At 46.6% G+C, this 22,378-nt stretch overlaps 1 protein-coding gene across 1 annotated transcript in view; it reads right to left on the minus strand.

The window, feature by feature from the left end:
- Positions 1–22,378, minus strand: part of LOC135512564 (zinc finger protein GLIS1) — a 114,652-nt gene that overhangs the window by 21,536 nt on the left and 70,738 nt on the right. Inside the window, 4 exon segments of the mRNA XM_064934714.1 lie at positions 578–764; positions 3,690–3,867; positions 7,072–7,182; positions 10,511–10,672. Of these exon segments, the coding sequence (XP_064790786.1) occupies positions 578–764; positions 3,690–3,867; positions 7,072–7,182; positions 10,511–10,672 (638 nt within the window).

A 22,378-nucleotide genomic window follows, 5' to 3' on the forward strand; every position in this document is an offset into this window, starting at 1 on the left:
GTGCGTGTGTATGTGTGCGTGTCTGTCTGTGTGTATATGTGCGTGTCTGTCTGTGTGTATGTGTGCGTGTCTGTCTGTGTTTATGTGTGCGTGTCTGTCTGTGTTTATGTGTGCGTGTCTGTCTGTGTTTATGTGTGCGTGTCTGTCTGTGTTTATGTGTGCTTCTCTGTCTGTGTTTATGTGTGCATGTCTGTCTGTGTTTATGTGTGCGTGTCTGTCTGTGTTTACGTGTGCGTGTCTGTCTGTGTTTATGAGTGCTTGTCTGTCTGTGTTTATGTGTGCGTTAAACAAATCAGTATGTATGTGACAGTATGTATTTAACAGGAGGCTGCTGAGGGGAGAATGGCTTATAATAATGGCAGGAAGGAAGCAAATGGAATGGCATCAAACACCTGGAAACAATGTGTTTAATGTACTTGAGAACATTCCACATATTCCGCTCCAGTCATTACCACGAGCCCGTTCTCCCCAATGAAGGTGCCACCAACCTCCTGCGGTATGTGACCTGTGGCCACAATTCCATGTGTGATATGATGTACATATATGATTTCACAGTAGTATGTTATAGGGGACTCACCCGTCACGTGTGCTCTCCATGGTGGACAGAGGGGACAGATGATGCGGGCTGCTCAGGTCCCGGTCCAGACGGGGCTGCCTGGGGGGCAGGTCAGGGGCGGAGGCTGAGCCAGGGGTGGGGGCTGGTCCTGGGGAGAGGAGCTCCACTGAGACACCGTGGTGGGGAGTGCAGGAACCAGTGTACAGGCCTGAAAGACCAACAAAGTTCATTCACTAAATGTGCCAACTTGAGTCCCTCACTCGACCACCTTCCCCTTTGACCAAATTAAAAAGCTTTTCAAGGCAACAAGCTTTTGTTTTCACAACTAATCGTCCAATCAGTGAGAGCTTTGGAAAAAGAAAATGTTCTGTTGTTTTGTGTTTTGTGATTTACAGTACATTGTTTGTGCTGCCACAGGGATTGTCCTCAGTTGTCCTTAAACTGTTTGTTCTGGTTACAATGCTATTTCGTACAATAGTGTTACGATTTCTGTTGAGAATACTTTATAGGAATTTTGAACATGAGTGGAGTTGAGAGAACTGGCACTGTGGCTCGGGATCTCTCTGTATGTGTGCGTCTGTCTGTGTGTGTGTGCGAGCGTATGTGTGTGTGCCCCTGTGCCAGTCCCTAAGTATTTGTAGCAGTTTAAATGCCTCTGACCTTCCTGTCTGAGCATCAGAAAAGAGTCAGTCTACAGATCTATGATCTTAATTTGAGCCAGTCTCCTATAGCAGGAAAATAATCCTGCAGCAACAGGAAATGTGAATTACTGTGTGGATTATAATTAATGCACATTTTTTTGCAGCGGTTTATACAGTATATTTTCACAAGGGAAAAGTAAGTCTGAAATTTCACAGTGGAAATTACAAACTTTAGAAGCCTTTTTAAACGTCAAAACACTACAAGTTTTACATTTCCTGCATGGCAGGAAAGTCACCCTGCAACAGGGTGATCACATTAAGATTCCACATCTGTACTTCAGTTGGATGGCGATTCAGGCTCATGACAAATCACAATGACAGCTGAATGCTCTACTGAGAGCTCCAGTTGAAAGAGCTCAGCTCTGTCCAAGGGGCTCTCAGATTGCCTCAGAGGGTCAAGGCAGTGAAGTCAGCAGCCCCCTCTGCCTCTCCCTCCTCCTCCTGTACTGTAAATCTGTTCTCTCGTCTCTCCTCTCCTCAATCTGCCCTGCCTGCGATGTCTTTGCCAGTGTCCTGGGGGACAGCGTAGCGTCGTCGACTGTCCAGGGCAACGAGGCGGTGCGGAGACGAGAGGAGCGCTCCTGGTTTCTGCAGTACTGTTCCCCCAGCTGTGCTCAAGTGGAAGCAGGGCCTATCTGACAGCTCTCTGAAATGGTTACAAGCTTGATTCATTACCCCCAAAATCATCAATCACAGACCTTAAATGGTTTCCCCTTTAGCCCCCACATCTGCTACCAGACCAGCAAACATTCTACAAATAATCGCTGCGATTGCTTCAATTTCATCGCAAGCCTCAGCGGTGCAGGGTTTCCCCCGCGCGTTTGGGGATGATCGTAGGAGTGCTCTGTGACGATTCTAAGTGTTTTCTATTCATGTGGGTTCTGAGAGGGCTATGTGACGGGCCTGAGAACATTTGGTTGTGGCAGTTCTGACACGTATCTGTGACGGTTCAGAGATTTTTCTCTGTGAGTTTTGTGAAGGTTCTTTGTGAGTTAGGGGGGGGTTCTGTAGGGTTATGAGGGGTTAGGGCGGTGTTTGCGGTGGCATTAGTAGGCAGCATAGCCTGACTTGAAGCCTGTCACACTGAGATGGACCTATGGTCATCTGCAGTAATGTGCTCTAGCAGATGAATTACATTCAGAAACATACTAACTGAGGTCCTAAAAGGAACAAATATATTTTTCTGAGTAAGATTGAGCCTACTGAACATCTCTTTAGCCTCAGAAACTAAAACCTACAGATACCAAATATCAAGCCATTTTAAAAACCAACCAACAGGATTCACCGCAACTAAAAGTGCGACTCATTGTCAGCTATAGAAGTGTTAACGTTGAAGAGCCTCCCTACTCTGCCCATCCTGCTGACTCTCCTCCCTCTGTTGGCTGGAGAACAAAGCTCAACACATGCAATGATGAATCCCATTTCATTTCGCCTGGCGTAAACCCTAACAAACCCGTCGTCCTCGAACGCCTCCTAATCAACCAATACGGCCACAGCAACACAACAGCTCCTGCGGGCTAGAAACCATTTGCACATTTTGTCACAATTGGAGCTAGCAACACATCCACTCAAAACAGAGGGAGAGGAGAAGAAAAGATGCCAGTATTTCAAGTATTGATTCAATAATCAAAGACAACTGGAGCTTTCATAGTCCCATAACAATAACAGAGAGAGATGGGGAGTCTGGATTGGACAAACTGAGCAAACAATGACAGATGTGTCCATAAACTGTGGACACTGCAGGGCATCTCTCCTCTCCTCCATAGTAACCCTATATTTGATCCTGCTCATCAACCTCTCTTTTGCAAGCCATTTGACTGTAGTATAGTCTATGGGATCTCCATAGAGAGACTTCCAAGTTAAACCAAAAAGAATGTGCATCGGTAAATGTTCATATTCAGCATGAATTGCAAATCATAAATGTTAGCCATTTGTAGATGTTTGATTTCCAGTCCTAAATAACTATCAACCAGCGTCCTCAACCAGCAGGAAGTGAGGCAAAAGTTTCTCGTAAAACACAAAGGACTTGTTTCCAAACCGAATCAGTTCTAATTAATGCATCAGGTATCACATTCAGCATGAGATTGAGCTGAAGGCACTCAGGCCAATTTGTCCTCAAAGCTGGAAATCAGCACTGAGACAGTTACTGCCAGTCTATCATGTCAAAATGTCAACGTTTACTGTAATATTAAAGATAGGTCAGTGTGTCGGTTGGTGAATTGGGGGTTAAGGGTTGGAGTAGGATGAAATTGTCCTGGCCTAGAAGCTGAGCTAAGGTCAGTTTTGCGTTAGAATTTTAAAGAAAGACAATCCTAGATCTGAAAGTTGAGCTGATCCTAGATCCTACAGGCACCTTTTACCTGGAGTGTTAGGGTCTGGGGTTATGGGTACACAGGTTAAGGGTTAGGGGGGGTAGAGTGACCTCCGTGCACCTGTGAAGATGTCCTGGCACAGTCCCGGGGAGCGGCCATCCTTCCCGTTGAACAAATGCTGCTGCGAGGGGGCGGGGCAGTGCAGGTGCTGGTGCTGAGAGGGGGCGGAGCCCTGCGGGTGGTGCACAGACAGACACTCACTCAGGACGTCCTGCTCCAGGTGGGGGCAGGGCCTCAGCTGTCAATCAAGCAGAGAAGGGGAGGGGTTGTTGGACAATACAATACAATACATTTCAGAGTCTGGTTGGACATCTTCATACCAACACAACGCCATGACATGTGGCATGACTGTCTTTCTGCAAATTGTATCTGGGTGAGCAAACACACATGAAACTGCAGTCTATCACCCATTCCATGCCAGGGTGGAATTGGGGCAGCGTATTCGGGAACACTGCTCCCAAAGTGAAAACATTACTATGACATGAAAACATGACATGTTTTTGAGCTGATTTCCTGCATTCCCAGTGGTTTTAGTTACCAATCTACCAGTTTTTAAATTCCAACCCTGGGTATATTAAGCTAGCAGTGGTTTCAAGTTAATCTACATCAGTTGGAATGATAGCTTGGTAGTCTGTCTTACAGATCAGTGAAATGGTTTACTCTCGTCTATACATCAGTGCAGTGGCTTGCACTGTAGTAAAATGTTATCGTAGGGTATGGTACATGCCAAGGCAGTGCATTGCAGGAATCCTAACAACCATGTCTTTCTTCCCCTTCATCTGCAGAAGTACCTTCAGAGCTGTCCCACTGGGCACAGACATCAATTCAACGTCTATTCCGTGTTGGCTCAACGTCAGCTCATTGAAATGACGTGGAAACAATGTTGATCCAACCCGTTTGGGTGGTGACGTCAGGACATGGTTGATCACACCGAATGCCTGGTTTTAATCTGAAGGTCAAGGCAGGGATTTTTACATTTTTTTTAAATCCAACATGATTCCACGGTGTGGCTGGACTGAAGGGATAGGTGTGATCCTTCTTTGGCTCTAAAGAGAATCTCGTCGTTCTTTAGTCTAGTGGGCTGGTTAGCTCAGTTGACTAGAGCACAGCGCTAACCATATAAGGCTGTGGGGTTTGATCCCAAACGAGGCTATATTTAGCTATAGATTGCTACAACATATAAGCTACACTAAACTACACAGAATCTGTTAAAAAGGCTGTAGTGTAATGTCAACCCTCTCTACGAGGACAGCGAGGCCGAGGCTCTGCCAGTAAGAGCTGACATAAGTAACACCAGGGCTACGGTAAGAATAAAAGAACATTTGTGTAAACTGGCCCACAAGCACAAAAGTCTTTCATAAAAGCAGTGAATCAGTTCGTTAGCGTTGGCATCTCAACCACAGAGACTGAGAGGAAATGACAGGCCTAGAGGCCCGTTTTCCCGACCACAGGCAGCCCACTTATTAGGACCCGGAGAAAGAGAAGGGATCAGGACCACTAGTCCATCTAGCTGTCGTTCTGTTCGTCCATTCTCTCGTTTACAGGTTTGACAAGCCAACGGCGCACGCCAAGAGGAGAGGTACGCGGTTCGAAGCATGCGCTACCTCGCTCACAGATACCCCAACAGATTAGTATGCCAGGGCGGCCATCAGAACTAATTCAATGGAATTCATTCAGGATGGATTTAATAGCCCGTCTGGATTGATATTCGAGTTGGCATGAGGCTTTTCCTGTTATATCTGAGCCCTTGAATCAAGATTCCAGATGGATCGCTGTCTCTACGTATCACAGACCGGTTCGACAATCATCACATTGTAAGTTGACACCCGGACAACGTCAGTAAGTGACCGAACACATGTGGTGATTGGCAACCGTTCCTTACGAGCACCTTGCAACAATTCATCAAGTCTAATTGGGCCTCTGCCTTTCACAACATGACGCTATAACAGATTTGGATTGTCTTTTTTTCTTTCTGTTCCGAGATAGAGTGAGGGGGTTTGTTTGACATGTGTCCACAACATCTGGCCACTGGTGTATTCGGCTCGAGCTCCAGCTTATTAACAATGGTGCAAGCCTCAACATGTTTCTGTTTAACAGCAATGGTAAGCAAAGGAACACATTATCCAGGCCCGGCCACCACCACTCAAGCCTTTTAGACACAATGAGACCATTCTGTCTCTCCATTCTCCCCATATTTACCGAGCCCAATCAGCAGAAGAGTGGGCTGTTGACCATGAACATGACGAAATGTGGTCCAACCTGATCTATTGTCAGCGAAATGGTTTTCAAAGGCTCTGCTAAATTAAACCAACTGTTCGGAGCCGCGAGGAAGAATAAGTACTAAAGCGGAGATGATTACACCTACTGGGGACATTTGCGACGCATGTGGTCTGACAAGATCGACAAGAGTCCTAACATGCTCTCAGTCGTCATTGAATTTCTTCACTTTGACTTGAAGAGCCACGGCGAAACGGGGCTTGTCTCTTTTGAACGTCAGCCATTTAACATTCGGTTGATCCGCATGGCAGAGTGGACCCTTTTCCGGCTTACAAGTCATCGATGTGCTACGCACTACGAGAACCAAGCACTAGAACCAAGAACTAGCGCTAATATCTAGGCTCCTCCCGCTGGGGTGGAGATGATTGTGGACTACAGGAAATGGAGGACCGAGCATGCCCCCATTCTCATCGACAGGGCTGTAATGGAGCAGGTTGAGAGCTTAAAGTTCCTTGGTGTCCACATCACCAACAAACTAACATGGTCCAAGCACACCAAGACAGTCGTGAAGAGGGTACGACAAAACCTATTCCCCCTCAGGAGATCAGATATTTGGCATGTGGCATATTTGGCATATTTGGCCTCAAAAGGTTCTACAGCTGCACCATCGAGAGCATCCTGACTGGTTGCATCACTGCCTGGTATGGCAACTGCTCCGCCTCTGACCGCAAGGCACTACAGAGGGTAGTGCGTACGGCCCAGTACAACACCGGGCCAAGCTTCCTGTCATCCAGGACCTCTATACCAGGCGGTGTCAGAGGAAAGCCCCCAAAAATTGTCAAAGACTCCAGCCAACCTAGTCATAGACTGTTCTCTCTGCTACTGCACGGCAAGCGGTAACGGAGCACCAAGTCTAGGACCAAGAGGATTCTAAACAGCTTCTACCCCCAAGCCATAAGACTCCTGAACATCTAATCAAATGGCTACTCAGGCATTTCACTGTAAGGCGAATACAATACCTGTTGTATTCGGCAGATGTGACTAATACAATTTGATTTGATTTGAGTGAACTGGTCAAAAGATGTACAGTGTGAGAAAGTGAAGGCAAGAGAAGGGAAGATGGCTCCTTCAATGCATTCTGGCCATTACAATGAGCCCATCCTCTGATTTAAAGTGACAGTTTTTTTGGGGGGGGGGGGTCATCAGTAAATTTTCTCACTCTTACCTTTCTACGCACCTGTTGCTCTTTGGCCGAGTGGATCTTGACGTGTTTGCGTAGGGAGCTGGGGTCGGTGTAGCGCTTGGTGCATCCCGGGATCTGACACGCATACGGTTTCTATGGAACATGATGAACATATGAATAGTGTAGGGTAAGTGTCTGATTCAAAGCAACTAGTTGTTGCGTAATGACAGTGAAGCAGTGAAGCAACCACAAGTCAAAGCAACCAAACTTTTCGAAATGGATTAATACAAAACCACATGTGAACTCAAGAATGTTACATTACCAAAGAAGAGCAGAAATCAAGAACAAAAATGCACACAAAAAATGCACACAAAAAAACAGGCAGAAAGAGTAATGAAATGCGATGAAATAAGAAGGCAAAGAGAGCCTCCTACCTTTCAGCTGAGAATACAGAGAGCAATTGAAGAAATTGAGGGCAAGAGAGGAGGAAGGAGAAAGAGAGTGAAGAGAAAATATAAAACATAAATTGAATAAAATATTCAATTTGACAACATTTTTAAGCATGGCAAGAAATCACATTTAAAGTAGCACATTGGTGCTCCATAGAAGACTGACGACATAAAGGCTACCCCAGGGCGGCAGGGTAGCCTAGTGGTTAGAGCGTTCGACGAGTAACCAGAAGGTTATTAGTTCAAACCCCCGAGCTGACAAGGTCGTTCTGCCCCTGAACAGGCAGTTAACCCACTGTTCCTAGTCCGTCATTGAAAATAAGAATTTGTTCTTAACTGACTTGCCGAGTTAAATAAAGGTAAAATACATTTTAAAAAGATCACATTTGTTATAAGATTTATAAGGTTTATATTCTTGTGAAGTTATCGTGCAAATTACGCCAAAAGATGTGAGGGGGGGCACTAAACATGATCACCAAAAGCAACAACACTTCGCTACACCCTAAATATGTGTATGCGACCAATAACATTTGATTGGATCACTACACCAGTGGTGTAAAAACGACTGCACTCCCTGTCATTAACTTTCCTCATTGTCACACAATATTACTGAATAAAACACAGCATGCAGCATGGTGATGGAGATATTTTCCCCTTGTGTTTACCTGACCAAAAGCATGTGGACACGTGCTCATCAAACATCGCATACCAAAATCATGGGCATTAATACGGAGTTGGTCCCCCCTTTGTTGCTATAACAGCCTCCACTCTTCTGGGAAGGCTTTTCACTACATGTTGGAACATTGCTGCGGCTTCCATTCAGCCACAAGAGCATTAGTGAGTTCGGGCACTGATGTTGGGTGATTAGGCCTGGCTATCAGTCGTTGTTCCAATTCATCACAAAGGTGGTCAATGGGGTTGAGGTCAGGGCTCTGGGCAGGCCAGTCAAGTTCTTCCACACCAATCTCAACCAACCATTTCTGTATGGACCTCGCTTTGTGCACGGGAGCATTGTCATGCTGAAACAGGAAAGGGCCTTCCCCAAACTCTTGTCACAAAGTTGGATGCACAGAATCGTCTAGAATGTCATTGTATGCTGTAGCGTTAAGATTTCCCTCCACTGGAACTAAGGGGCCTAGCCCGAACCATGATAAACAGCCCCAGACAATTCCTCATCCACCAAACTTTACAGTTGGCACTATGCATTTGGGCAGGTAGCTTTCTCCGGGCATACGCCAAATCTGAGATTCATCCGTCAGACTGCCAGATGGTGAAGCGTGATTCAGAGTCCAATAGCGGCAAGCTTTACACCACTCCAGCCAACGCATGGCATTGTGCATGGTGATCTTAGGCTTGGGTGCCGCTGCTCGGACATGGAAACCCATTCCATGAAGCTCCTGACGAACAGTTATTGTGCTGAAATTGCTTCCAGAGGCAGTTTGGAACTCGGTAGTGAGTGTTGCAACCGAGGACAGACGATTTTTACCACTCAGCACTCAGCGGCCCCGTTCTGTGAGCTTGCGTGGCCTACCACTTCACGGCTGAGCCGTTGATACTCCTAGATGTTTCCATTACACAATAACAGCACTTACAATGAAACCCGGGGCAGCTATAGCAGGGCAGAAATTTGACGAACTGACTTGTTGGAAAGGTGGCATCCTATGACGGTGCCACGTGGAAAGTCACTGAGCTCTTCAGTGCAGGCCATTCCACTGCCAATGTTTGTCTATGGAGATTACATTGCTGGGTGCTCGATTTTGAGAGATACCTGTCAACAACGGGCGTGGCTGAAATAGCCGAATCCACTCATTTGAAACAGGGTGTCCACATACTTTTGTATGGTGTATGTATTTTTCTCTCTCTCCACAGTGGAAAATAAGGTGGCCATTAAAGTGAAAGGTGATACGCCTCTTTATTGGTTCTCCGTTTGTACCTCGCTCATTTCTGTAAATAACACATTGTTATTCCAAGCCGCTCTCGACACCACTCATCTCTGCCCTGTTTGTTATTCCTACGCAACGCCAATCCGACACAGACCCGATGAGTGGAGAAAATATCCAGCGAGGGAGAAGAAAAAAAAAACACACACACACACACAACTTCTTTCTAGTATAAATATCATAGTTGAAAATTATTTTTCCCCCAAAGTGTGTTTGTCAGGGTGGCGGGCGGCGGAATTAGGCTCTCGGCGGGGCGCTAATGTGCGGCCATCAGCGTCTTGGGCTGGTGGTGGAATTGGCTGTGTCAGTACGGTAGTGAGTCTGGGGGGGCTGAGGCTGGTTGAGGCCTGTGGACTGTGATAAAGTAGGACGTTGGAGGAGTAACGGAGACAGGAGGAATGAGTCGTGGCTGACTCAGGCTTTCCTTTCCTCTATATACAGTCATTGGTTTCCCCCCTGTAGCAGACAGAGACAAGGCAAAGCCCTGTCTGAGCCGAACGGTCCACGCTAAACTAACTGCTGCTTATTTCACATACTGTGACTCGAAACGGACTAATGGAAGTGATATTTTAATAATCTGTAGCATGTCGTGGCACCGGCACAGCCTCTGGCTGATGGAGGCAGTGTGGGGCGAGTGAGAACGGACTGTTACTCCCTGACTGATGGTTCGCTTATTGAACTGTGACACTGTCAAGGGATGGAAATGGGCATTGAGGTTTGGAAATGGGCACGGACTCTTTCATGTGTACAATTCCATTTTCCTTTAGGTGTAGTTTGGTTTTTGGTTTGGTTTAGTGAATGGCAGCCTTGGAAAGGGAGGGAAAAAGAAGGGAAATCTAAACAAACACTTGTTAAATAAAAATCCCCCGTACACATACGCCGTAATCAGGTCACCTCTATCAGAGTTCAAATGTTAACAATGGCCCCTCCCACTACTTTTAGGGCACTCACACCCACAACGAGTGTCTAAAATTAACCCTGATTCAAACCCCTTATAACAGCCTTGATCCATGATCTACAGCAGAAAGGAACCACGAGGTAGGAATTGTGGGTAGTAGAACCAGAGTGGAGGCTGTCTCCATGTGTTCTGACCGTGTCCAGGTGAGTGCGCTGGTGCTTGGCCCGGTCGCTGGAGTTGCTGAAAGCTTTCTGGCAGCCGGGGTGCTGGCACAGGTAGGGCTTCTCCCCTGTGTGGCTCCGTAGGTGGATCTTTAGGTTCTCCAGGCGGGAAAAGGCCTTGCTGCAGCCCTCAAACTGCAGGAGAGGATAGACAAGAGAAACACACACACAGAGGGAGGGAGGGAGGGAGAGGGAGGGAGAGAGAGGGAGGGAGAGAGAGAGAGGGAGGGAGAGGGAGGGAGGGAGAGAGAGGGAGAGAGAGGGAGAAAGAGGGGGAGAGAGAGAGAGAGATCAATAAGAGAGGACGGCTGTACAATGAAGCCACTGTGTCCATGTACCTCTGTGACTCAGAGCAGCGCATGCTCCCACTCATTCCCCCACTCCTTCTATCAGTCACACAGCTGGATGAGTCCCTTTCTTACAATGACACCAGGCCATGGAAACTAACAGATATTGTACCGGCCATGGTCAAAATCTTCCATTTTCACATGGTCTGGGCACTTGTGTTTCCACAGACCACTGTAAAAAGCTATTAGTAACCAAATTACATTGATTTAATCCCAAATGGCACCTTTTCCCCTGTTCAGTACACAACTTTTGACCAGGGCCCATAGGGTTCTGGTCAAAAAGAGTGCATTATTTAGGGAATAGGGTGCCATTTGTTACTCAGACATTGTCATATGAGCCAGGAACACCTCACATCTGTATTTTACAGATGTAGGATCTTAATTTGTGCCAGTTTGCTACAGCAGGAAAATAATCCTACAGAATGAGGAAATTTAAATTATTATGTGGATTACAATTAATATACACTTTTTCTAGCAGATGGTACATCTTTATTATGGGAAAATCAAGCCTGAAATTTCTAAATTGAAATTACAAACTTCAGAAGCCTTTTCAAACCTGAAATACACCACCATTTTTACATTTCCTGCCTTGCAGGAATGTTCTTCTGCAACAGGGTGATCAAATTTAGATCCCACATCTGTATATACATGCCTTCCGTATTAGTGTTACTACAACTTGCTATGTAGCTACCGGTGAGGCTACAGTGCATGGAGACGATAGTAAGCCCGTACTACCAAGAGACAGGTGGTGGGGTTGCAGGAGAAACGACAGTAAACCTATACTGTACAGTGACAGTTAATGGGTGACATGCGGAGCATAGTATATGAGGGTAGATGAACTAGATAAGTGGCAGTGAGTGTAAACAAGCCCATTACATATGATCCTGACTGGCCACTCAGCCCATTTGATCCTATCCACTCAGCCAATGGACACCACAGATTTGCTAGCACACCCATTATTCATGAGTCTGCTCGCATATCCTCCCCCGCTCATCAACACAAACACGGCTGATTGGCTGGGACAGTGGCCATCCTCCTCCTCCTCCTATGCATACAGCCATTAAGTGTATGGAGCACCACTGTACATGTAGAGTACAGTACACCTCAATGTAACTTATATCCCGCTTCATTAATCTGCCTTAACTATTCACGGGGACTCGCGGCAGTGGCTACGGTCAGCCTGACATCAATACCAGTCATGGTTGCTATCATGGTCCACAACAATGGGAGCCTTTGGGGCCACTGAGGAGCATCGCATCAAGGCCCTTTCCGTTACAATTACTTTCCTGTTACCCTATCTGAGGGCTCTGCCGGCTCCACCTCCCTGGCCATTATGCCTCGATCAGGGGCGTGGACACACACACATGCATGCGAGCAAACGCACACACGCATAGGGACGGGATTAGTAGGGTCGTCTCACTCTGTGGCCTGGGCAGCAGTGGTACCTGACATGGGAGGAACTGCTCTCTATTGTCCTCTGACCTTTAGTGAAGCAGCCTCGGCGTGTGTGTTGTGTGTGTGTGTGTGTGTGTGTGTGCGCGCACTGGGCTGGGGAGTGTCGGGTTACGCCCAAGGAGAGAGACACACCATTCTTCTAATGGCCCTTATGTCCTGATCTGAGCTCAATGCTCATACATGGCCTCCTTCATTCACTCACAGCACAGGCAGGAAGCGCCCTCTATTCACAGCCCCCGCCATTTAATATGGACGAAACCTAACCCTGTCATGGGAGAGCTGGGTCAGGTGACCGAGGTTTTGTATGTGTGTGTGTGTGTGTGTGTGTGTGTGTGTGTGTGTGTGTGTGTCTCCGTGCCTGTCTAAATGTGCTATTCAAACAATAAAAAAAGAGACCAGAAGAGTCTTTTGTCTCATCACACTCACATAGCTTCCTCATCAGCTCCGTACTTAGCAACCCCACATGAGACTCATGTTTTTGTTGTGATAAGTGGACACCTTAAAGCTGTTAACACACACACACACACGTAGTGGCAGTCGTTTGGATTGTAGAAAGGGCAAGGATAAATATCACAACAGAAGACATGATACAGCATGTAATGTACAGTAGATTTCAGCCCACTAATGTCATGAGATCAAACCGACCATGCTGCATCAACACAGGGCAAAGAAATGGGCCTACTCAGGCCTCCTCGACCGGAGGGCTTGGGAAACATCTAAAAGTGTCAGACCACACAATACACACTGGAGTCGTATTATTCTAGAGGCAGGGTCATCAACTGTATAGGACTGGGGGGGGGGGGGTTCAATAAAATCTCAGAGAAGAAGCCCTCTATACTAGCATGCCAGGCCTGACAGACACATACCGTGCCGAACATTTGAGTTTGGAAAATAAATATAAACCTTATTGACGGGCCAAATGTGTGTATTTATGTAGAAGGGAAATAATCAGTCTTTCATTCTTTCTTTGACGCAATACAAATTTGAAGCTAAATGAGAGTTATAGGTCCGTGGAGAAAAGCGTGCTAATCGTGTTGCTCTGGATATTAAAGTGCCTGAGGTCGGCTGGCAGTGAGACGGTGCTCTGTGTCCCAAATGGCACCCTTTAGCCCACACAGAGCCCTAGAATAGGGAGCCATTTGGGATGCAGGCAGGGAGGGTGAAGTTTCCCCGCTTGTTGAGAGCCTACTCCCACCGCTGGGCAAGGGCACATGATTCACAGGACATTGGTTTACTGACCGGCTCATAGAGCATTTACTGTGCATGGTCAGGTGTTGCTAACCTGCCAGTCAAAATGGCATCTGTTAGTGTGGCGGGTTACTGGGAAGGTGTCGGCAAAGTCGAAAGCAGGACCGGGGCACAGGTTGATATTCTACAGCGTGTGTACAACTTTGCTGCTGTGTGAGAGCTATTGAAGCTATTTTGTACGGGGGGGGGGGGGGAATGTCACAACGAATTTGGTTGTTTATTTTTCCGTAAAATGGATGAGCAAAGAAGTAAAACAGGATGACAAAGAAGAAGGTATGGGTGGGAAGGCCTGGAGCCAGCCGAGGTGTCGAAACCACACAGGACAACTTCAGCTTCTTCTAAACACGTCTTTGATATGATTTGTGAAAGCAGTTTAGACGCTAATCACATGAATTGCTTTAAACATGTTTGGCTTTCCCCTCTGAATGATTGGTTCTAAGGTAAACGGGCTCGATAACCACACGAAGGGAGCAGGCGAGCAGGGCCTGAGCCACGTTTGACACCGTCTCACTCTGAGAGGGCTGCTCGGGCAGCTCGGTAAACATTGGGGTGACGGTGGGTTCTGACATGGCCGACGGGCCGGCAGCCGATCACAACAGACAGCTTATGGGCCCAGAGAGCTGGGCTGTGAAGGTACAGCGAGCTTGAGGCCTTCATGGGAAATGAATGCTGACTGGCAAAGAGAAGCCCAAACAGTTGGCCGCCTAAATGGCCGCAGTGTACCGCTAACCAACTAAAAAGAGCTCATTAGAAAGAGCCTGACTGAGATGCCGGAGAAGATCGAAACAAACCGCCTGTTTATTGCATGGCGTTGGGGGGAAAAAAGCTGACGCTGACATCTCAGACATCATTTTGATAGAAAGCCTTCAGAAAGAAAGAGAGGTAAATATAGAGTGAGAGAGAGAGAGACGAAACGAGACAAGAGTTTTCTCAAGAGGTTCATTTCTTTAGAAATGAACTATATTCGACTGTATCGAGGTCATGTAAGCGAAAGCCTCACCTCCTCGATGTGCTTTTTTGTTGTTGTGAGGAATGACTTTCGAAAGTTCTTTCTCTCGACAGCTACAGTCTCCAGTGTTGCTGCTGACAGGAGGGAATCCTTTGATATCAGTGAAACCCCATGTTTCTGGCCTGCTCTCACCACCATCCGTTTGACCGGCGGCTTCTGACTAATGATGAGAGAAATGGGATTAAAATGTTTGGCTGCTAACTAGCATGAAATCCCTATTACTCATTTTGAGAGGACCTTCAGTCAAAGCAATATGGTACTCCGGGGCTTAACGAGGCCCTCCGGTTATCCGCTTTGATTAATTTCAGCTAACGCATCGAGGCTCTGTTATTGCCTAAGCTTCTAACGGGGTGAGGTGTTCTCTTAAAGCCTAATCTGGGAATCCAACACACCACCACAGAATATAACCAGAATATAACCAGATAAAATACTAGTTGCTTTTCAGTATTATTCTAATCTGGGGAAAAAAATAGGTACTGGAAGTGTGTTCATTTATCACAAGGTGCCTTTTTATACGCTGACCCACGAGGAAAACCACCAACACTTCAGGATCTGTTCAGCTGAAAAATGTTGGAGCGGAGTGTTCATGCTGCGGCTCGGGGAAACATGTGCGTTTAATCTGCCTGCTTCCAAATGCCCCGTGGCAACCACAGCAAAGAGCAGAAAAACGTAAATGGATGAAATTATATCCATATGATTCAACGAGACAGCTAAGGAGAGGCAGGTTTCTCATGTGCTTCGTCAGGGTACCAAATTAAAGCCAGCTTCGCTAAAACATTTGCATTACATAGTTTACACATATCATTTCCACAGCCAAGCAGGACCCCTTTTAGCAGCCAGACTCATCTGTTGCGAATAGAGGCCCTAATTTGAATCAAAGATGGGGGATGAATTTTTTTTCTTCTCCTTTCCATTTCTCAATGCTGGATTGAGATGAATTCACACACACTTTACTTTGTTTTTCTTTTGCGTCATTCCCCCTTATCCTCAGCCCAAACTCTCACAGCACTTGATTTATGAATGGTGAGATATGAGTACACACATACACAGCAGTGACTAAGGCAGGACTGTTGTCCAGATGGAACAGAGTGAGCGAGCGCTGCCGAGGCGATAGCTCGCTCAGCCGATAAATTGGTGGAAGGAAGTAGTCATGTAAATGACTAAAGAAATTGTTCCGAGCAGCCATTTTGCACTAACACGGTCCCGCATAGTTTGGGGCAGATGAAAAAGTTTGTGAATGGCATCGTCTACAACAGGAAGCATTCCTATGATGACTAAATGAGGCATCCAGCATAATGGCCCACCAGCTGCTCTCTGCCACAACAAGGGCGGCGTCCCAAATGGCACCCTATTCCCAATATAGAGCACTACTTTTGACCAGAGCCCTATGGACCTTGGACAAAAGTAGTGCACTATAAAGGGAATAGGGTATCATTTGGAATTAATCCTAGCACTTTTGATGGAGATTGAGGGGGAACTATTTGATGGATTTGAACCCTTGTTGCTATGGGGGACTGGTATAGAACGACTTATAGAAATACTTTGGGTACGTCTGGCTCCAGAATACATGGTGAGTCGAGTTGTCATGGAAGCACTTAACCTGTTGAGACTCAGGGGCCTGCGTTCACATATGTGCCAGCTTCCAGGCCCTGTATTACATTAGAGAGCTAAGATGTAATTTCCTCGTGATCGGGGCATCGCTGGGTTTATGGCCCAGTTTGAGAGGGAGAGGGAAGTGGGGTCACACACGTACCATAGTACAGCCCTTCTCTCTTTGATAAAAGTAAAAAAGGATATATCTTATTTGCTGATCTGATGACCTTCACTGTTAGCGTTCAACAGCAACTGTTCATTCCCAAGCCGAACTCCCTGTTTTCCACATAAAAGTGAAAATGCCTTCAATGTGCCATTGGTTCAGTGGCACACCGTGTCTGTGTGTTATCTTGAAACTGGCCCGTGTTCATTCGTACCCCCCCTGTATGAAAACAGACAAACTGTGCAGGAGTTCCCATTGAAATGCACTCAACTTCCAACACAAATGGGGGTCACGTTTCAGCCAAGTGACCAACCGCATCCATATCAATGCGTTCAAATGAGAGCGGACAATGTTTAGACTGCACCAGTACTAAAGCCTTAACAGTAGTCTGGGTTTTTTGGCAGACTTTAGATGTTACGGGGCAGAAGTTGACTTTTAAATCATGGTTGCGCCAACAAACAAAAAATATTTCTGAAGGGGTTTCTGAAACGCCAGTCCATTTGAGATTGAGGGAAGTTCAGTTGGAGGTCTTGTGTATTGGTTACAGCCAGAGTCTTATATTTAGGAGCCCTTATATTTTTTTCGCAATGTAAGGCTCTGGTTACAGCAATGGAGGAAGGCAAAAGAAAGACGTTGGTTTTTGGTGGACGAAAATCATTCAGGATCTTTACTCTTGTGAATATCCATTCATTGAGAGGTGATTGAAACTCATTACTCAGGGTTGGTACGTCATGACTATGTTTTATGGCGCTGAATCTCTCTCTCTGATTGCTGGCCCTGTGTTTACCCTAGCTGCCCTAACCATTTCTAATAGCTAATTAGAGTGTATTACACAGCCCTGGTGCCATGACCATTAGTAGACCATCAAGGCATTAATTATAAACCTTTTCGCCGTAACTCGAACCCCCGGAGTGAGGGGAACGTTAGTGAAAATCCTTAACACGATATGTGCTTTGAGCCGGCTGCTGGACTGATGTTACTCCCAGTCAATACCGTATCATCTGTGACGGGTCTGAGAGCAGCATCCTCTCTCCTCTCTCTGCCAACCCGGGCTCAATCTGTCCAGGACCTCTCCCTCACACCTGCTTCCATTCCCCCCTGCACCTCTTCTCTCCTCTCCACACCCCTTTCCGGGCAAAGCTCCTCTTCCTCCGAGGCTTCAGTGGGTTCCAGAGTGGGGACTGTTCTACACGTGGATGGATTCAGACGCCTACTAGATGGCATTTATTAGTTGATCGCTTTGCTACTTTTCTTTTCCAGGTTGTTCTATGTCAAAGCAACTTGACTCATACCGGCTCTCTCTCTCAACTCAATCAACAATTTCTTCATCTCTCGAATCCCTCTCTCTGTCCACCACTGTCCCTCTCTCCCTCCTCCTGTGTACCTCTGACATCAGTCTCTCCTGTGTCACCCGGCTCTCCCTAACTCTGAAAAAGTAGGAAAATGTATGTGCTCACTACTGTAAGTTGCTCTGAATAAGAGCGTCTGCTAAATGACTCAAACGTAAATGTACAAAGTAGCCCTCTCTCCCTCTCTGTACCCTTCTCCCTTTTGGCAAACTGCTCCTTGTCCACACAACAAAATAAACATTTCAGAGGCGCCGCGTGCTGCCAAGCCAAACGCCTTGACGCCACAGGCCCCATAATATTCAGAGAGAAAACAGTCGCTGCGAAATTAAACAATAGGTCAAGATGGCATTGTGATCACCACCCAGCACTGGCCCAGCAAGGCGAAGAGCCGAAGAGAGAGAAAGGGCATTTTGCGCAACTAACAGTCCCTCGGAAAGAGATCGAACAGCGAACAGCGGGCGGGCATCATTCACTCTGCTGGAGAATGTCCAGACCACTAGAGCCTTCTGGGTAATGGAGAATGGAGCGGCGGCTGCCCAAGACGTGGTGAAACTGAACTGCTAACGGTGCCCTCTCGGTTTGTTCAGTTCTTAGTGTGCCAAAGTCATGCTCTCTTGTCTTCTCTCTCTGGGCGTCGGGGAGTCCAGTTTCACGCCAACGCAGAGGGAATACGGCTGGCTGTGATATATCAGCCTGCAACCGGGGCTTCAATGTGTCAGTCCTTACCAAGGCTCAAGTATATCACCCCTCACTGGAGATGTCCAAGTATTCACTTTTGAATAAATCAATTCATATCAACGTTTCAGTAAGTGGTTCCATGTTCACGTGTAATTAAGTCAATCCCCATTCACCACCAATCTGCATTACTGTTTTGGCCCATGTCCCTAATGCCTGGCTGCAAACACATTCGTTTAAGTGCAAAAACAGTCTCTGTTCCTGAGCAATTACTTTGGACAAAAGCAACCTGCCAACTGCAGGAGTTGTGAGGTTCCAGCGCTCCGATTGGTATTCCACAGTAAACGTTTTTATATTTATGGAATATTTTCCATGACATTTCTCATCCGACACGTGTTTAGGTTAGCCAGTAATATGAGTCTGGGCCTGGCACTTGTCGTGGCCGCACACCGCGGTCCGCACAATGTTTTTTTTTCTTCTCACGTGCAATTTCCATTCGCAGTACTGTCCTGGTTGACCAAATTGTGCACGACCTAATGTAAAGTGTGGCTTTGTCCCTTTAAAATGTGAAACTTGGCACATCGGCAACACTGATTTTGGTTTCATTTTGCTCGGTGAAACGGACAACCTGAAAGGATCGGTCCTACGTGCCACAAACGTAATCGCTGTTATTACAGAAACCAAAGCTAGCATAAGACAGGAAACAATAAAAAAGTTCCCAGACTTATCTTTCATTCTGTAAGGAAACAAAACCAATGGTTATAAATCCAGCACAAACCCTTTTACGTCTATGTTAAACTAATTCCGAGGCTGAACTGATCAAATATGAAACACATGTTTGAAGTTGTACTGGATCCTTTTCTGGAGACTCTTCAGCGTCACTGGAGGGGTGTAAAACTCTACGGGAGGAATGTAAATCAGATGTCTACCAATCAAACTCTCTGGTTCTGAATAAACCAAGCCAGTAACACCAAACAATGGGGTCTGTACAATGCCACAACACAGCAGGTTAAACATTCTAGGCGCCGGTGTCATGACAGAATTCTCCACTGTGACAAAGCGTACCCCATCTTCAGATGGGGAAGTTACTGTGACGTCGTTGCCCCCCCCCTCTCCCGCTCTCTCTTTCTCTCTCTGGTCTAGGGTTGCAAAATTCAGAGAACGTTCAATAAATTCTCTGGGTTTCCAGAAATCCTGGTTGGAGGTATGGGATTTCCTGTTTATTCCCTCCTGATTCTGGGAACCCTCCAACCGGGATTTTGGGAAAACCAGTTCCTGGAATTTTGCAACCCTACTTTGGTCTCTCTCTCTCTGGTCTCTCACTCTCTGGTCTCTCTGCCTCTCTGGTCTCTCACTCTCTCTGGTCTCTCACTCTCTCTGGTTTCTCTGCCTCTCTGGTCTCTCTGGTCTCTCTCTCTCTCTGGTCTCTCACTCTCTGGTCTCTTTGCCTCTCTGGTCTCTCTGCCTCTCTGGTCTCTCTCTCTCTGGTCTCTCACTCTCTCTGGTCTCTCTGCCTCTCTGGTCTCTCTCTCTGGTCTATCTCTTTCTGGAGTGAGCTCTCTCTCTCTGGTCTCTCACTCTCTCTGGTCTCTCTGCCTCTCTGGTCTCTCTGCCTCTCTGGTCTCTCTGCCTCTCTGGTCTCTCACTCTCTCTGGTCTCTCACTCTCTCTGGTCTCTCTGCCTCTCTGGTCTCTCTGCCTCTCTGGTCTCTCTCTTTCTGGAGTGAGCTCTCTCTCTCTGGTCTCTCACTCTCTCTGGTCTCTCTCCCTCTTTCTGGAGCTCTGATACAGCTCTGTGGTGCATCTCCATTATAACAGGCAGAGTGAAGGCTTGACAGGGTAAACAGACAGAGCCTGTAGGGAGTGTGGACAGCCTCATTGGCCTGGAGGACTGAACACTTTGCTGGGGAACGCTCCCAGCTCTAATTGCCCTGCTGGATTCCAGCTGTGAGTCAGCGTTACAGAGCGCAATGTTCTGCCAACGCTATGAATGCTATGAAAAAGCTCCCAAATATGGATCACATTCACATCATTTTCAGGTATATCATACAGCGTGTTGAGTTGATTCTGGGCTGAATACTTTGGGGATGACATTATTTTTATACAATGTTTCAACTAATCTCTCTTCTACTTTCCTTCGGGCCTCCTCCTCCTTTCAAAACCTTCAAATGTCACCTGCTAGCTAGCCAACCTAGCCACTGAACACTACAGTGCGTATGTCAACATAACCCTACCACATAACACATTTTATTTCAATCCATAAAAAAAAATGCTAACATCCATCCTTCTCTCGACAGTACCAGTGTCTGTACTGTAGCTACTTTATATTAGTTGCTGGCCCAGAGTGACACTGGATCCTGGTCTGACTCTGGAGTCTGGACTGGTCTGAGTGGAGGCGTAGTCCAGGGGCTGTGGTCTGGCGGCCCCTGGCTCTGAGGCAGACATGGTCTGGGTCTGGAGAAGGGAATATAAAGGTGTCTCTTGTTGCTCTGTTTATTGGGAGATGTGACGGCGGTCAGGCTAGGCGAGGTAGATGATGTTTCTCTGGGCTCAGTGGTTTGTGTGATGCGTGTCCCACTGACACCCAGCCCCCCCTGCTACATCAATACCTCAACAACACCCACTCCACCTCTGGGTACTGAGAGATTTACCTCTGTCCACATACTGTTCACACACTGTCCCACACACTCCCAACTGGCCCGGCTCACACACTGCGGCTCACAGAGAAGGTTTGCGGAATGGCTACTGCTCGGTCACAAATGGTGTCTCGTCGGTCAGTACAAAACGAGGCTAGTGTTACGTAGGGAGTACGACGCTCGAGAAAGTATATTTTTCTTTTTTCCTGGTAAACTGCCTCCAAATGTTTCCATAAGAAGCTTGTCTGTCCTGAGGATTTAAATGGTTTACAAGCAAGACCCCATGTTTTATATGACCCATGACACTGCAGCATTAGAGAACCCAAACTGCTTTGTTTGGAATCGTTAGGAACTGTGGCAGCATCCCAAACGGCAACCCATTCCCTATATAGTGCACTACTTTTGACGAGAGATCTATGGGAACCCTATGGGACCTAATCAAAAGTAGGCTGCCATTTGGAACTAGGGTTTCATTTGGTGGATCTGGTCGAATGAGCTCTATTACCTTAGAAGGAGATCCCAGAACACATGTTAGACCAGTGTTCTACAACAGACCTGTTCAGGTCCCCATCCATCCCCTCAGAGATCCCAGGAACGTGCCTGGACAATAGACCCTGAACACGGCTCTGTTCGTCTCTCCCACGTATTAGTAAACTGATCTGGCCCACTGGTGAGGTTAAACTGATTAAGGACTTGGATGGGACACAATTATGACACAACCACTGCGCTATGTTAGAGTCAAGCCTGTCAACTTCAGCCCGGTCGATCAGGTTTCTGATACAAAACCGTGATTAAATGTTAAGGAAATTACAAACTCAAAACATTGCATTCCAGACAAATGTAATTAGGGTATCGCATATAGTGGATTGTCCCTGCTTTGATACCTGGTTACGCAGTCTGAGACAGGGGAGCTGGTTCACTGCATCTCTAACTTTGTTTCACTGTGGCTTCATAATACATTTATCTGTGTCAGCTGTAGCGAAATGAAATATAAAAATGACTATTGAGGCTCTTTATATATATATATATATAAGTATTTAGATCCAGACCCAAATGACGAGAGAGAGAGAGAGAGAGAGAGAGAGAGAGAGAGAGAGAGAGAGAGAGAGAGAGAGAGAGAGAGAGACAAAAGACAAAAGACTGGATTGCATTACTGTAAAGAGATTGACTGGAAAACTTTTATGGCTTGACAAGAACTTGGCCTGGCCTATTCGACAAGGAAAACAAGCAAGATCCATCTATATCCAGGCCTTTCATTACCATGCCAAAACATCAGTCTCAGACCATTTCTGCCAGCAGTTTCATCATACTAATATATGTATCGCATATGGTCCGTGTTTCTCCACTATTAGCATGACGCCCGAGAC

Source organism: Oncorhynchus masou, chromosome 24, assembly GCF_036934945.1.
Source record: "Oncorhynchus masou masou isolate Uvic2021 chromosome 24, UVic_Omas_1.1, whole genome shotgun sequence".
NCBI classification, from domain to species: domain Eukaryota; kingdom Metazoa; phylum Chordata; class Actinopteri; order Salmoniformes; family Salmonidae; genus Oncorhynchus; species Oncorhynchus masou.